The following is a 16,342-nucleotide window of genomic DNA, read 5'->3' on the forward strand; positions in this document are numbered from 1 at the left end:
GTGCTTTATGTTGGAGCAGCACAGAGCAGGCCACCAGTAGGTGGAGCGCCCTTCCTTCCACCACGGATCCCACCAAAGGCTTGCATTCTCATCCCGCCTCCCTGGGGAAGTGCGGGGCCCCTCGGTGTCCCGGGCACATGCAGCTCCTTCCCCGGGGTCCCAGCTCTCATTCTGGCTGGACCACATGGGTTATAAGAGGAATCAGGTGTGTGAAGTGCTGGCAGGAGGGGAAGGTTGGGTTCCCTCATGGGAAAGAGGAGAGACCCACAGAGGACCCTTCCCGACAGGACGAAAAGTACTGGACGAGACGCAAGAAGAACAACGTGGCGGCCAAGCGGTCCCGGGACGCCCGACGCCTGAAGGAGAACCAGATCACCATCAGGGCGGCCTTCCTGGAGAAGGAGAACACAGCCCTGCGGACGGAGGTGGCAGAGCTGCGCAAGGAGGTGGGCAAGTGCAAGACCATCGTGTCCAAGTACGAGACCAAGTACGGGCCCTTGTAACCTGTGCCCCTGCCCGGGCACGCTGCCTCACCTCAGACCTCTGCCTGGGACCCCTGAAACCCACCCCTGCGTGGAGACTTATGACTCGTCGTGGGCGCATGGCGGTGCACCTGCCCCAGGAGCCTTCACGTTCAAGCTTCATTATCACATGGCCAGCACGGTGACTTCCCTGGGGGCCAGCCTCCTCCCTGGCGGGATGCGAGAGAATCTACGAGGTGGTGAATCAGCCTTAGTCTCTGTTCTTGGCTGTCTCAGTTGGACCGGAAGGGGACCTCTGGAGCATGGGCTCTTCTTTTCCAGGGTACCCAGGCTTCCCTGACTCTCCCTGCTTCTCCAGCCTGGGCCGTCCAGGCCTGTCTCTGCAGAATGAGTCATGATGGCTGTCGCCCTTACATCTTCTCAGGTAGCAGGGCGCATTTCCAGGCAGGGAGGGTCTGTTGTCCTCCCCAGAAAGTCTTAGAGAAAAACATCCGTTCCCATCTTCCTCAAAGGTAAAAAGACATGCCAGCTCCTCTGTAGTGTCCACGTGGGTGCCAGGCTGCAGCAGCTGGGTGTCTGCATAGCCTGGGACGGGCTTTGCGTCTGGGCCTGCAACAGAAGTGCACCCAACCATTCGTGGCTCCCTCACCCCTTTTCTCTGTGGCTCCGAGGCCTGGAAGGAGGAGGCCCTGGGGAGGGGTTCCCTCTGCGTTCCATCCGCCGTTGGGGAGAGACTCCCAGGGTGGTGGTCTCTGAGCTTTGGTCGCCGTGCATATCTCCTCTTCTCCAGGTCACTTGTGGAGGCCGCCTGAGTCAAATTTGTCCCACCAGACTGGGCCTCTGGGCCTGCTGTTTCTTGTCATCCAGTGACCAAGCTCAGATCTTGGATTTAAAAGAAAGAGCCTCCTCGTCTAGGAAGCTTAACTTCCTGGAGCTGGGATGCACCTTCTGCGTGGTGTTCAGAAAACCGGTCTCCACAGCCCCTCACGCTGTAGGCGGGGAGCTGGGGCATGTTTCTCGTGAAGCTCCCGCTCGTTCTTGATCTGCTTTCCCATGCGGGCCAGGCCTGAGTCCGCTGTCTCTGAAAAGCAGAAGAGGGCTTCCCATTTCTGGCTTCAGGATCCACCCCGTGCGAGCGGCCTGGAGGGCGTCACCAGGCAGGACACCTGGTCCCCTGGTCGCAGCACAACTCTTTTGGAACAGCGGGCTCTGGGGACATTTACATAGGCTAGAGTCCCCTCGATCTGGGTCCCAGGAGACAGCCACCCATGCAAGCCTGGCTGTGGTGTGGTGCGGAGGGGCCCACCTTCCAGCTGCTCCTTTCTCTTGTGTCCAGCTGGACTCGTCCTTTGGCTCTGCCCGAAAGATTAATTAAGGAGATCCGTGGAAGCGTCTGCTCGCTGCGGTCAGCTGGGGCACCCAGAGATGGGTGTATTTATTTGCTCAGGGCAGGCAGCCTGTGGTAAGGAGGGGTCAGAGGTGACGGGCACACTTTGTCACATTCACCACTGGCTTTATTTAAAGTGGTGGCTCGGAGTCCTGGGCCTTGACCCCTAAAGACTTTCCATAACAGATGTTAAGAGCAGGGGAAGCCATCCACTGGCCGTGGACCACACCCCAGGGGAACGCCACGGCCCTCCAGGGACCTGCACACCCGTCTCTCCAGGTGACTTGACAAGGGTCCCTGAGGCCAAGGGATGTCAGCGCCCTCCCTGCAGGCCCCTGAATTTTACTTTGTGGTTTTATGAAAACCATGTTCACACTTTTCACTCTGTTGTAACCACAACAGGGCAGTTGCATCCGGCATGTCGGTGTCCTGCCCTGGGCAGCTCGCCCGCCCGGGCAGTCTCCCTCTGGTCTGGCCACCCACCAAGAGGGCTCTTCTCATTTTGTTATTGGTAGAAGAGCCACCAGCTTAAAAGCTCTTCATTTTCTTTGGCCAGAAGTGTATGGTTTGTGTTTCTTTCAGTTTTTTCCCCTAAGGGATGGACATTTAGTCTCCGGGTGGCGTCCACTTTCCAACCCCAGCGGGTGAGATGACGGCCTGATGTCTCTTCTCTTTGTCCCGCCTTCTGCCTGTGTAGTGCCCTCTCCTTCTACCCCTCCCCCCCCCCACCAGCCAGTGGGTGTCTGGTTCTCTCCTTACTTGGGAAGAGTGTGGTGCTGGCTTCTTTTAGAAGGGCCCCTTTGAGCCAGGAGCCTGGCAGGGACAGGGAGGAGATGTCCGTGGAGGTTGACATTTTGGGGAAAGGGGTGCTCAGGTAAGCATGTCTTCTTCCCAGGCTTAAGGATCAAGTCCTTGCAGGAGGAGAGGGTGGTGCCTACTCAGTTTCCATTGTGGAGTTGGGAGTCCCCTTGACTCCCCGCTGGACCCTCTCTGTCTTGGGGCTGACAGCCAAAGACTGAGGCGCCTATGCTCAGATCTTTGACATCCTCTAAAAAGCACTGGAGACTAGAGACGCCAATGTAAATGGCTTTCTGTGGGCTTGCAGTGGGCTGGGAAGCGCCATCCCTACCTAAACACCCTGTCTTCAGCCTCATTGCAACCTCAGAACAGACAAATCATGAATGAATCAGCTAGAATGTTGCAAGAATATGCATAAAATAAATGTATATCTAGATAGAGAAATATATATATTTAGAGAGAGAGAGCTTTCACAATGGCCAGCAGCCTTGTGGAGGACCTGGGTCACTCTTACCCTTGGCCAAAGGAAAGGGTTTGCCTGTCTGGGTCCTGAGGTTGCGGAAGGCACATAGTAGTGAACCTTGACTCGGTAAGCATCACCCTGGTGAGGGGACCTGCTGTGGCCCTGGCAGGCAGCTCCTGCTTGAGGTGGGGTGGCAGCCATGGGGGCCGGCAGAAAAGGGCCCCTTCATGCTGTGCAGCTCTCCATCCAGGGCCCTGGGAGCAAAGGGCTGAAAGCCCCTGGTTTTCATGGCAAAGCCCCACCCCAGAGCTCCTTTAACATCTGTTAATTAAGTGCAATAAATTTTTCTAGAAAATGGCAAAGATGACTTCCAGGTGGATATTGCTGTTTTACAGTGTTGGGGATGCCAGAACACCACTTGGTTTTATTTTTCTAAGTGCATGTGATGTGACAGAGTGTGTGGGGCTCTGCGTCCTCCCCTGGGAGCTGGCATTCCAGCAGGCCTCTCTCCTTTACCTTTGCTGGGGAAGGAGGCAAGGCGCAAACCCTTCTTCCCAGCCAGTGAGGGCAGAGGCAGAGCGTAGCCCACTGGCCTTATGTGCGTGTGTGCGTGCGAGTGTGCCGCTGCCGGTGGGCCGGAGTGATGTGGCGGGAGGGAAGCGGGGAATGTATCCTTTTCAAACGAAATTAAATATTTTGAGATGAGAATTGTGGGGCTGTCTTTTCTGTCGTCCTCCCCACTTCAAGGCCAAGTCACCTAACCCCGCTGTGCCTCAGTTTCCTCGTCTGTCAGCTAGAAGTAATTTCTGCCCCCTAACCTCACAGTTTACTCAGGAAGGACAAGTATCGGGCCCCAAGCAGTTAGAACAAATAAAAGTGCTGCACAGCTGGTAGAAATACAGGGAACTGCTCATGAAAAGTGTCCCGAAACAGGGAACCCTCAGTGGTAACGTGGAAAAGGGGCTGGTGGTGGGATTCTAGAGGTTTTCCTTTTTTCCTTTTGCCAAATTTTGTCTACAGCCATGAGACCATCACAATTAAGACAAGGTTACGGGGCTTCCCTGGTGGCACAGTGGTTAAGAATCCGCCTGCCAGTGCAGGGGACACGGGTTCGAGCCCTGGTCCAGGAAGATCCCACGTGCCGCGGAGCAGCTAAGCCTGTGCACCACAACTACTGAGCCTGCGCTCTGGAGCCCGCGAGCCACAACTACTGAGCCCACGTGCCGCAACTACTGAAGCCCACGTGCCTAGAGGCCATGCTCCGCAACAAGAGAAGCCACTGCAGTGAGAAGCCCGTGCACCACAATGAAGAATAGCCCCTGCTCGCCAAAACTAGAGAGAGCCTGCACGCAGCAACGAAGACCCCACGCAGCCAAAACTAAATAAATAAATTTATATATCTATAAAAAAAGACAAGTGTATGGACTTCCCTGGCAGTCCAGTGGTTAAGACTCCATGCTCCCGCTGCAGGGGGTGTGTGTTCGATCCCTGGGATCCCTGGTCAGGGAAGTTTAGACAAGGTTATACACAAGGGTGCAGCTATTTGCTCAGCACCAAAACCGTCTTGATTTGCTCAGCATTGGCATCCCCAAGACCCCTACTCAGGACAGGCCCAGGCTCCTGGGGTGGGCACAGAATAGGGTGTCCCACCCTTGGCAGAGCCTGCTGCAAATTCCACCGCCTTCCCGAGTCTCCACCCACTCTTCACGCTGCTTCCGCTCGCTCTGTGTGTGCATGCGCGGAGCTGGTGCTGCCTGCTTCCTCAGTGAGGCCCGGAGCTGCCTGTGGACAACCGTGGCTGTTCTCTTCTGCTTCCCGTGCTGCATGTTGTTAATGCTCAGGGTTCCTGTGGTTTGAGGGACCAGGAACTATTTTGTTTCTAAGGGGAAAAACATGCATTTGGAGTTTGGAGATGGGCTGGCAAGGTGGACTTTTTATTTTTTATTTTTCTTTGGCTGTGTTTGGTCTTCGTTGCTACGCGCAGGCTTTCTCTAGTTGCAGATTCTTATTGCTGTGGCTTTTCTTGTGAAGCACGGGCTCTAGGCACGCGGGCTTCAGTAGTTTCAGCACGGGCTCAGTAGTTGTGGCTCGCGGGCTCTAGAGTGCAGGCTCAGTAGTTGTGGCACATGGGCTTAGTTGCTCCACGGCATGTGGGATCTTCCCAGACCAGGGCTCAAACCCGTGTCCCCTGCATTGGCAGGCGGATTCTTAACCACTGCGCCACCAGGGAAGTCCCAAGGTGGACTTTTTAAAATGGCCATTTTACAATAAACATTGAAGCTCAGAAAAGCAAAGTGATATGCCCCAAACCAAAGCAGCAGGGCTAAAATTCAAACCCAGGGTGGGTTTCAACTTTTCAAATTCAAATTCCTAGACGGTTCTTGACCTTGGGCTCGGGGCAGTGTCACACACTCCATCTTTTCACCAACTGTACCCTTGGATCTTTCCATTCCTGACAGCTTACAGAGCCTTCCAGCTCAGCCTCCCCCCCATCCCTGCTCCCAGCATCGTGGGCACCTACCACATTCCTAGGCCTGGGTTGGGTGCTTTGAGGCACTATCTTGTTTGAACTTCACGGGGGGATGTTGTTACCCCCTTGTACAGATGGGGAAACCAAAGGTTAGAGAAACTTCATTCAGCAAATATTTATTAAATGTCTATTTTGTGTCAGCCCTGCCTCCAGACTTCACAATCTGCTTGGAAAGACAAACATTACATGGATAAAAATAGGAGAATGACGGATTGTGGTAAGTGATGTGGCTGAGAAGATTGGGGATCTGGGAGAGAACGTTTATGTTGGAGGGGTCAGGGAAGACCTCTCTGTGGGTGGCATTTAAGCTGAGACCAGAGGATGAATGGATGTGACTTGCCCCCAAGGCTCCCACACAAGTTGGGCACAGAGTCAAGTCCTCAGGCAGCTGCTTTTTTTTTTTTTTTAAAGATTTGTTTATTTATTTATGGCTGCGTCGGGTCTTAGTTGAAGCACGCAGGATCTTCGTTGAGGCATGCGGGCTCTTCGTTGTGGTGTGCGGGCTCCTCTCTAGTTGTGGCGCGTGGGTTTTCTCTTCTCTAGTTGTGGCGCACGGGTTCCAGAGCGCATGGGCTCTGTAGTTTGCGGCATGTGTGGGCTCTAGTTGAGGCGCTCGAGCTCAGTAGTTGTGGCACGTGGGCTTAGTTGCCCTGCAGCATGTGGGATCTCAGTTTCCCACCCAGAGATCAAACCCATGTCCCCTGCATTGTAAGGCGGATTCTTTACCATTGGACCACCAGGGAAGTCCCCTCAGGCAGCTTCTGACCTCCATCCATACACCTCAGTTTCCCAGGCAGACGTGGCCAGACCAGCTGGCCAGAAATGAATGGGCACAGGAAAGCAGTTACGAGAGGACACAGGGTGCATGGAACCCTGATACCCCAGCCTCCTGTTACTGAGGTTGGGAATAAGATGCCAAGAAGCCTGGGGAGGCAGATGTAACTCAAACAGAACCTTTGTCCCAGGGGTCAAATCTTTAGGCAAAGGCCTTGTGCAGGCCCTGCCCCACCCCTGAGCCACCTTGTGGTCTCCAGGGGCTGCTACATGGTTAGCTGACCCTAGCCCTGGGCACAGTTGATTGGTCAAAGAGTGAACATGTGACCCAACTGGGCCTATGAGGCCCTTCTCTGAGATTTGTGAACTTGAGGTTTCTCTCTGGAGATGAACTGTTGTAACCCACTGTGTTTTCTGCTCTGCATACAAATGCTCTCACTCACAGCAGAGATTTGTGCGGCCACGGGAAGCACAGGGGCTGTGGGCTTGGACTATGTCAAAGCTGGGAGATCTCTGCTGAGCATGTAGCAGGTAAGAGCGCAGGCTTGGAATTAGTCCTGGGATCAGATCTGCCTCCATCACCAATTTGGGGTGTGATCTTGGGCGAGTCACTTCCCCTGTCTGGGTTTCTGGTTTTTTATCTGTAGAATGGGCACCAGCCTCACAGGCACCTGGCACAGGGTGGGTGCTCCCCACATGGCAGCTGCTGTTGTGGCAATGCTGCAGAGGGTAGTGAGCTGCACAGAGATGAGCCCTCGAGGCCTGGCAGCTGCCAGCCATGGCAAGGGGTACGGGGGTGTCCACCGGATGGTGTGGGATGCAGCCAGGGTTGGAGCAGCTCTGTGGCCCCAGGCAAGTGGCTCCACCTCCCTGAGCTATTTCCCTCTCTGTACAGCAAGGACGTGCTACACAGATAACGTGCAAGTGCCTGCCACAGTGCAGCTCCTCTGACACAGTGCTCCCTCCCACCCGCCTCCCTGGAGGACAAATCTCCAAAGCTGGACACATGCCCCCTTCCTTGACTGTACCCAACTACCACACAGCCCCATACACCCCCCGCGTGTGTGCCACACTGGCCCAGCTGGCAGCTCCTGACGTCAGCACCTAATCCAGGAAAGCTGCCAGCCAGAGATAGGGCTGAGCAGCAGAGGAAATCAGAGACAGGTTTGAAGGTGGGTGCCCCCAGTCCCCAGCCAGCGCTCCCTGCGCTCTCATCAGCTTCTCACTTCAGCAAACCCTCCCAACCAAGCAGGCTGATGCCTGGACCCCGTGGAGCGGGAGCCTTTTATTGTGAGCAGGAGCAGGGGCTGCACGGCGCTCAGGCTCCGTCAGCTCCCAGGCTGCAGGTGTCCCCAAGCTGGGCAGGGGGCATCCACTCCCACCTAGATTCCAGGCTGACTCCAAGTCCCTGTAGGGCAGGCGGTTGGGGATCGTGGGGAGCGGAAGGGGCTGGAAGTCAGCAGGGCCAGGTCACTCAGGGCTGTAGAGCATGGCTGTTTTCCTGGGGTCTGAGTCCAGAACTGCTTTGACCCAGGTCTGTGGCAAGGCTGGGCCATGCCCCCGACCCCGGGCCTCTGAGAAGCTGCTAGACCGAGCTCAAATCGCCCTAAGAGCCTACCCTAGAGGCTTGCCAAGGCTGCAGGGGTGTGACTAGAGCAAGTGGAGGTGCCAAAAGCTGGGGCCAGAGTCCTGAGCCAGGAGCCAGTGCCCAACCCACCAGACTTGCTGGGCTTCTCCTTGCTCTGGGCCTCAATTTCCCCATCTGCCCAAGAGCCCTGGACTTGTGGATCTCAGTACTGAGGTTCAGACTCAGGAACACCTCAGGCATGGGCAAGCCCAGCCTTCCCTTCAGTCTCTTCTCTGCCTCACAAACTCCTAGTCATCCCTCTAGGCCCCAGTCAGCTGTCACCTCCACAAGGAAGGCTTCACCAACACTCTTGGGAACCAGCTGCTCCTCCTGCATGGTCCCACACCTTCTTCTACCTTCTAGACCCTGGCTGCCTCCAGGGTCTACAGGCCCCCCAGCCAGGCCCCCTCCCTCCCTCACACTTGAGGTGAAGATCCAATGAGTTAAAACTTGTGAAATGCTTAGAATAGTGCCTGACATGGAGCAAGCAGCCGTAGATGCCAGCTATTACTCTTATCACCACCTGTATTTTACAGGTGAGGAAGCTGAGGCTCAGAAAAAAGGAATGACTTTTTTTTTTTTTTTTTTTTTTTGCCACACTGCACAGCATGTGGGATCCTAATTCCCCAACCAGGTATCGAACCCGAGCCCCCTGCATTGGAAGCATGGAGTCTTAACCACTGGACCACCAGGGGAGTCCCAGGAATGACTTGTTCTAATCCCACATCTTGTCAGTGGTTGAGCCAGGATTTGGACCCAGGCAGCCCAACTCCAGGGCCCTCCCTCTCAACCTTCCTGCCTGTTACTAGGGATGAAGTGTCCTGCCCCCAGTAACCCAGTCCCTTCCCAAGGGCACCCATCCCATCCCCACTTGCCTGGGAAAGGACATTGCCCCTGAGATTCTCTCTCCCGTGTCATCAGTCCCTCCCTCTCCACAAGATCATTCCATCAGCCCAAAACATGCTCTAAAATCTTCCATCCTAAAAATGAAATAACCTGAGCCCCCATTGCCCTCCGGCTACCACCATTCTTCTGCTCCCTTCACCGTGAGACTCCACAGGAGTGAGGCCTACATTCACAGCCCCCCTCAGACTTGCACCCTCCACTGAAGCCACCTTCTCAAGATCACACTGATGACCACCTTGGTGTTGCCACATCAACCTGGGTCGATCTCAAGCTCATCTTTCTCTGCTTCTGAGCAGCGTTTGGCCCAGTTGCTCACTCCTGCCTTCTTGAAACCCTCTCTCCCCGGCTCCAGATTCACCTCCCTCCATGGCTGCTCCTCCTGTCTCCCCGAACTCTAAATGTCAGAGGACCCAGGGTCAGCAGGTGCCCTGCTCCCCGGGTCATTCACTCTGTTCAAGGCCTGGAGTGCCATCCATGCCCCGGCAACTCCCACAGGTGTCTACAGCCCCATCCTCTCCCCTGGGCTCCAGACTCATGCCTCCACCTGCTCCCTTGCCAGCTCCACCTTGACCTGCCCAAAGGCTCCTGGTCTCCCCATAGCTACTCCTCCTCAGTTTTCCCTTCAAAGTGAAGGGCCCCACCATTCCTCAGGTGCTCAGAATAAAGCCTTGGGATCATCCTTGATCACCTGCTTTATCTCACAGCCCCATCCAATCCGTCCACAATTCCTGTCAGTTCTAGAATCCAGCCATTTCCTCCCACCCCCAAGGCCACCCCGTGGTGTCCGAGCCACCATATGTCCTGCCTGGGTTATGGCAGCCTCCTCCTGATTTCCTGTTCTCACCCTGCAGTCTGTCCTCCTCACAGCTGCCTCAATTTCCCTCAATTTCCCTCATATCCCGTGGCTCCCAACACACTCAGAAACAAATCCAAACTTGTCACCGCAGCCTAAAAAGCCCTTTGAGACCTGGCTGTCTACCTGGTCCACTTCCCCTCCCTCTCCACCCCTGGCACTTTGACCCTTTTGCTCCACCTGGGTCATGCCCAACTCCTTCCCATCTCAGAGCCTTTGCACTTGCCGTTCCATCTGCCTGGAGTGCTGTCCCCCAGATCTTCTCAGCCCAGCCCCATTCTCAGTGCCTGGCCTGCCTGGCGCTTGGCACTGCCTGCCAAACCCACAAGGACAGGATGACAGGACCGGGGCTGGTGTGGCAGGAGCGCCACTGTCACCACCAGGTGGCGCTGCAGACACATCCCTGGGCGGTGACCTCTGGTCCAGCCTCCAGATTTGTCTTCTCAGCAAAGCCTCGCGGGGCCTCCCGTGCCAGGCGGTGCTGTGAGGCACCAGCTGCCTCGGCCTCTCCCCGCTTGCCCTCCAGCGGCTGCTGGCAGACACTGTCTAGAGGTATCCAAGGAGCCTGGAAGAAAGGAAGGCTGGCTGCCTCCCAGGGCCTGTACTTCTAGGCTCTTTCTGGGGAGGGAGGAGACGTGTAAGCCTGAGAGGGACGTGTGGGGAGAACGGGGGCTCAGCCAGAGCAAGGTGTCTGGAATGAGGAGTTCTGGGGAGGCCTTGGACTCAGAGTCTGTCCATCACGCCTGGGTTTGCATCCCACCTCCTTCTGTCCTCTGTACGTCAGCCCTTGCCCAGCCTCCCCGAGCAGCGGTGAGGAGTCAAGGCTCAAGTCATTTTCAAATGGATTTTTCCAACAGAACCTCGTTTTTCAGCCACAGTCTTCTCCAGAAGGCCAGCATATGACACTGATAAAAGGGGTGTTGATCAACATAAGTTTCCAAGCTCAGGGTGCTGACAGGTTCTTAGTCTAAAGTCACTTGAGAGGGTAAGTTTGTGACAACCGTGATGGACACACCCTACCCAGGGTGTTGGTGAGGGCCGTGGTCCCGCTGGGAGCTGCCCCAGCACTCCGTTTATTTCTGCAGCTGGTCTGAGCTGCACGGCATCAAGAAAGCCTTGAGGCCCGCAGGCAAAAAGCTGTTTTTAAAAATAAATTCAAGAGTGGGTATATGTATACGTATGACTGGTTCACTTTGCTGTACAGCAAGAAACTAACACAATATTGTAAAGCAACTATACTCCAATAAAAATTAATTTTAAAAAATGAATTCAAATCAAGACTTGGTGACAACCCCAAGGCCCAGTCACGGATTCCAGGTGTCTACAGTGCCTGTCTGATGACCCCCAGCCCTGGCTGTGGGACCCTGGCAAGTCCTTTGCCCTCTCTGGACTTCAGGAGGCACAGGAGGCCACGGTCTACCTACAGGGGCCCATCTGTTTACCTTGGCAGGTCTGGATTTGGTGATCAGAGACACTTGGCCAATGGCCTGGCTCCGCATGGCCCTCAGAAGCCTGGCGGATGCAGTCAGGTAAGCAGAGCATGTGTGAAGACAACCTTCAAGGAGGGGCCTGGGGGCGTGGGCTGTGGGAGACAGGGTAGGCAGGGTGGGGTGGGGTGGGGAGGGGGCAAGGAGCTGACCAAGCCCTGAGAGTTTAAAACTAAACCCTGCCTGGGGCTTCCCTGCTGGCACAGTGGTTAAGAATCTGCCTGCCAATGCAGGGGACACGAGTTCAAGCCCTGGTCTGGGAAAATCCCACGTGCCACAGAGCAACAAAGCCTGTGCACCACAACTACTGAGCCCGCGTGCCACACTACTGAAGCCCACGCTCCTAAAGCCCGTGCTCCGCAACAAGAGAAGCCACTGCAATGAGAAGCCCGCACACCACAATGAAGAGTAGCCCCCACTCGCCGCAACTAGAGAAAGCCCGCACACAGCAGTGAAGACCCAACGCAGCCAAAAATAAAATAAATAATAAAATACAAATAAATAAATAAACCCTGCCTGAGTGCTGTCAGCTACAGCCAGCCATGGCTCCCAGGGCCTGGTGACATCATCAGGGCACAGGATGTCCCTGGCAGTGACTGGAGGTGGCAGAGGGGACATGGTAGGACAGAGGGGGTCCTCATCTGCACTTCCTGCATCTGGGAGTTGTTTGTGTTTGGGGAGAGCCAGCCTGGGTTGTCACCATCCAGAGGGGCTGCTAGGGGTCCCTCCTCCCCCAACACTTGGGAAGCATTTCATTTTGCATCTGAGAAAAATGAGGCCCAGAGAGACTGTGACTTGCCTGAGGCCCCTACTTTGAGAGATCTGACAGCTCCAGAACTGGAAGCCAGCAGTGCTGGCTCTCAAGTAGTGATTCTTGAAGTCTGGTGGGCATGGGGAGGGGGACCATTTGGGGAGAAGGCTCAGTTGGACAAGGGCAGGGGGGAGGCACCAACTGAGCAAGTGCCTAGGTCTGTGCTCAACATTGTTCAGAACAAGCAAGCTCCTCCTGCCTATCCATTTCCTCTGCTCCTCACTCTGATCCCAAGGAGGGACTGGCAGGGATTAGTGCTGCCCCCATTTTACAAATTTATTTATTTATTTTTGGCTGCGTTGGTCTTCGTTGCTGTTTGCGAGCTTTCTCTAGTTGAGGCGAGTAGGGGCTACTCTTCGTTGTGGTGTGCGGGCTTCTCATTTCTCATTGCAATGGCTTCTCTTGTTGCAGAGCACAGGCTCTAGACACACCGGCTTCAGTAGTTGTGGCACGTGGGCTCAGCAGTTGTGGCTCGCGGGCTCTAGAGCACAGGCTCAGTAGTTGTGGCACACAGGCTCAGTTGCTCCACAGCATGTGGGATCTTCCCCAACCAGGGTTCGAACCCGTGCCCCCTGCATTGGCAGGCCAATTCTCAACCACTGTGCCACCAGGGAAGTGCCCCCATTTTATAGATGAGGAAACTGAGACCCAGGAGCACAAAAATCACCTACTCCAGGCCTCACAGCACATCACACCCAGCTGGGATGGGGTCCAGTCTCCCCTGGCAGTCTCCAGCTTGAGCTTCTAGAGCCAGAGTGGGTGTAGGGGGCTGCCATGGGGATACAGGGAAGGGGTGGGAGGGAGGCCCTGCCACCTCTGCTGTGGCGGTGTCCTGTGTTTAGCTTCCCTCCCATTCCTCCTCTTCCTCATCCCTCCTCCATGGGCTCCAAGCCCCCATGCACTCAGGACCAAGTCTGGCCTCCTCGCCTGGCCAAGGCTCGCCCTGCACATCCAGCTTCATCTCTCACCATGTTCCTGACACGCAGCCTCACCAAACTGCTCATAGATTCCTACAGAGATTGCTATTTCAGGCCTCTGAGCACTTGAACAAGATGTTCCTGCTGCCTGGAATGCCCCCTCCTGTATCCTATCCTCCTGGGGAATTCCTATTCATCCTTCGCAATTCCGCTCTGAGCCTTCATTGCTCCATCGAATCACAGTTATGATTGCGATTGTAATTGCTCTCTGTTTGCTGCCCGCCTCTCTTCCTGGAATGGCAACTCTTGGGGGCAGCAACAGTATGGTACTCTGCTCTCCAAGCCCAGTGTCTAGCTAGGCGCTTGGATGAAGGGATTAAACTGAGCCTTGTAAGGCGGGGCCAAGGCCCACTTTGCAGGAGAAGGGTGGGGTCTGTCCCTTAGTTGGCGTTAAAGGGCTTTACTGGTGGGGGTGGGGTGTTGCTCAGAGTCCACAATTCATTCTCCGGCCAAGTCTCCCAGGCTACCCTCCCCACAGGCCGTCAATCGCTCTGCCCTAACCTCTCTCCCCTGCGGGGTCTCTCCATCCTGCTCCATCAAATCAAAGCAGGGGCAGTCCCAATCTGCCACCCTCCTGCTGTTTGCTTTCTCCCTCTCCCAAAAGCAACCACAGCAGAGACCGCTCTCAAATCTTAGAAAGGCTCAGCATTCTCCTAGGGAGCCTGTTGCAAATGCAGAGTCACAGGCCTCATTCCCGGGAGGCCCACTCAGAGGGACCTGGTGCGGAACCCTGGAATCAGCATTGTTAAGCAGCCTCCCAGTGGCCCCGATGATCCTACTTTAGGAGCTTCCTGGGAGGCAACACGGAGTCCCAAGATAATGCCCTGACGAGGGGAAGGGAGGGAGAGCCAGTGCCGTCAAGGTGGGACTCGGGGCTGGGGACGACCTCCGGTGGCAGTTGCCAGGCCTTAGGCACAGGGCTTTCTCAGTCTACCGGCCAAAGGTGGGCCCAGCGGCGAGCGGCATTTGCCGCACCAGGTGTGCCTGCAGGCCTCAGCGCCGGGCCTGCTGCCGCCTCCCTTCTGTGCTGGGGAGACAGACGCGGATATAAATAACAGCGAGGCCGGGCCGGATGAAGTAAGTGCGAGCAGGGAGGCAGGAACGGCCGCCGGGGAGCGGGGGAGGCAGAGGCGCTCCAGCGGGAACGGGGCGGCGCGCGGCTGACGCGGGCCGGGAGCTCCCTCGGGTCCCGGGTGACCTTCGGGCGGGGGGTGGGGGTGCGGCCTCCAGGCCTCAAGGCGGGTCCGCGGCGCTGCTGAGCTCCCAGCCAGGCCCGAGCCGGAGGTGTGACAAGGCCTGGCTAGGGGCTGGGGAGGAGGCTGCGGAGCGCCGAGGCCGGGCACTGGGGAGCCAGCGAGTGGCTCTGAGCAGGGGACTCCCCCCGGTGAGCGGCCTCGGCCACTCCGCACGCCCAGCCCGGGACTCGGCGAGTTCGCCGCGCCCGCTCTGGGCCTCGGTCTCTCCAGCTGTAGGCCCGCCGGGTTCCCCAGCACTCTCGGGCAAGAGCGGGGAAGGGACCGCGGAGGGGGCTGCCCTAGTGTGGAGAAGAAGGAACAGCCTGGCTCTTCCCGGGAGAGGGCGCCCCCAGCACCTCCCTTCCCCTTACCCGGGGCTGGCACTGACGCCCGCCCAGCCCCACCTCGCCCCGCCCCGCGCCCGTTACGTAATCCCTCCCCCTCCCTCCCCTCCCCTCCACATCCCCTCCCTTCCCTCCCCCTCCTCTCCCCCTCCCCCTCGTGCGCCACTGTGATGTGGGGCTGGGAAAGGAGAGGCCAGGGCCGCCTCCCTCGGGCGCTGCCTTGCCTGGCCCGGCATCCTCCCCTTCTGCTTAGTGCCCGAGGGGAAACTGAGGCAGCTGTCCAGCAGGGCACAGCGAGTGGGGGTGCACGCGGGGATGGGGGTAACCGCCCTCGCTAGGATCCCTGGGCCCCCAGGGGAGCCCAGACTGCGGTGAGAGCCCCAGCTCCGGCTGGGGCCACGACTTCCTCCTCTGAACAAAAGTTCCCTCCCTGACCCTGACGTTGGGGGCTCTGGAGGTCCCCTGCTGAGGAGTCTTCCGCAGCTGCTTTTCCCATCCCACTGTGTGTGGGCCACCAGTATCTTGAATTCTAAAGTCAGGCAGTGAACCCAGTGGTGACTGGTACCTTCGCCTACCCTCTGGGTGACCTTGGGTAAACTGCCTCTCTGAATCTCACTGTCCCCACCTATAAAATGGGGCTGCTCGCAGGCCCTCCTTCTAAGGTCTTAGGGAAGAACCCCGCATTTCAGCACCTGCTGAGTACTTAGCAAGGTAACTGTGAACTGTCCTTATCCTCCACTCACCCCTCTGCAGGACCTGGGCCTGGCCCTGGGCTGGTAGGCGGTGCCCCACTGGGCCAGTCAGCTCCCAGTGGACCTTGGCTTTTGCCCAGGGAGCACGTGGTCCAGGTCTGCCCTGTGGCCTGGCCGGCAGCTGCAGGTGAGGCTGTTCCTGAAGGGCCCGCTGGTGCAGCACAGCAGGCCCTGCCCGGCTGCCCTCGCACAAGACCCCCGGGAGCACCTGGAGATCCCCTGCAGTGCCACCCATGGTCTCCCTCTCTGAGGCAGCCCACCCAACACGTTTTGAGCACCTTCTAAGAACAGGCTTCGGGATGAAGGAGGTATCTGCCCAGACCTCTGTGCTGCTCAGACACAATGGGAGCCTCAGCCTCTTCATCTGCAAAATGGGGATAATCGCACCTCCCTTCCTCCCCTCTCGCTTGGCCTCTGCCAGGATGAGATGAAATGCCTGTAACCCTGCTCACCTTCATCGGGCCTGGAGTGTGAGTCCAGAGCTACATGTTCATTTTACCTTCAAACAGCAACTTGAGGTGAGAATTGGTGTCCTTTTACAGTTGAGGAAACCAAGAGGTGGAGTAACTCCTCCAGGTAGGGTGATCAAAAGTCCTGGTTTGCCCAGGGACAAACACACTTTCAGTGGGAAAGCTGGGAGTCACCAGGCCACACAGCTCGCTAGTGACAGTGTCTGAGTCCAAAGTGGCAGTCCAACTCCAGAGGCCACGTGCAGCAGCACCAGACTGTATTTCCCTCCATCGGTATTTGCTGAATGTACGAATGCATCTCTTCCTGCACCTGCCTCCAACCCTTGCTGACTACCGTGGCTCGTATATCAGGATCTAGGAGAGTCCTATGGGAAGCAACTGAAGTCTCTGGGTTCTGCTGCTGAGTTCCTAGCACTCCCTTGGCCCCTCCCTGGTTCAGCTCTGCC

The 16,342-nt window shown here is 56.8% G+C and overlaps 1 protein-coding gene across 12 annotated transcripts in view; it reads left to right on the plus strand.

Annotated features, from left to right (window-relative positions):
- TEF (TEF transcription factor, PAR bZIP family member) overlaps positions 1-16,342 on the plus strand; it is a gene marked incomplete at its 5' end in the record, with an annotated part of 141,482 nt that overhangs the window by 19,041 nt on the left and 106,099 nt on the right. For 7 of the 12 annotated variants that reach the window (XM_082351449.1, XM_082351443.1, XM_082351444.1 and 4 more), the window contains 2 exons: positions 5,802-5,877; positions 11,271-11,349. In XM_082351449.1, the coding sequence (XP_082207575.1) occupies positions 5,802-5,877; positions 11,271-11,349 (155 nt within the window). The other 5 variants (XM_082351442.1, XM_082351450.1, XM_082351451.1 and 2 more) reach the window with 4 other exon arrangements.

The sequence above is a fragment of the Balaenoptera borealis genome (genome assembly GCF_965194805.1).
Source record: "Balaenoptera borealis genome assembly, chromosome: 13".
Lineage (NCBI taxonomy): Eukaryota > Metazoa > Chordata > Mammalia > Artiodactyla > Balaenopteridae > Balaenoptera > Balaenoptera borealis.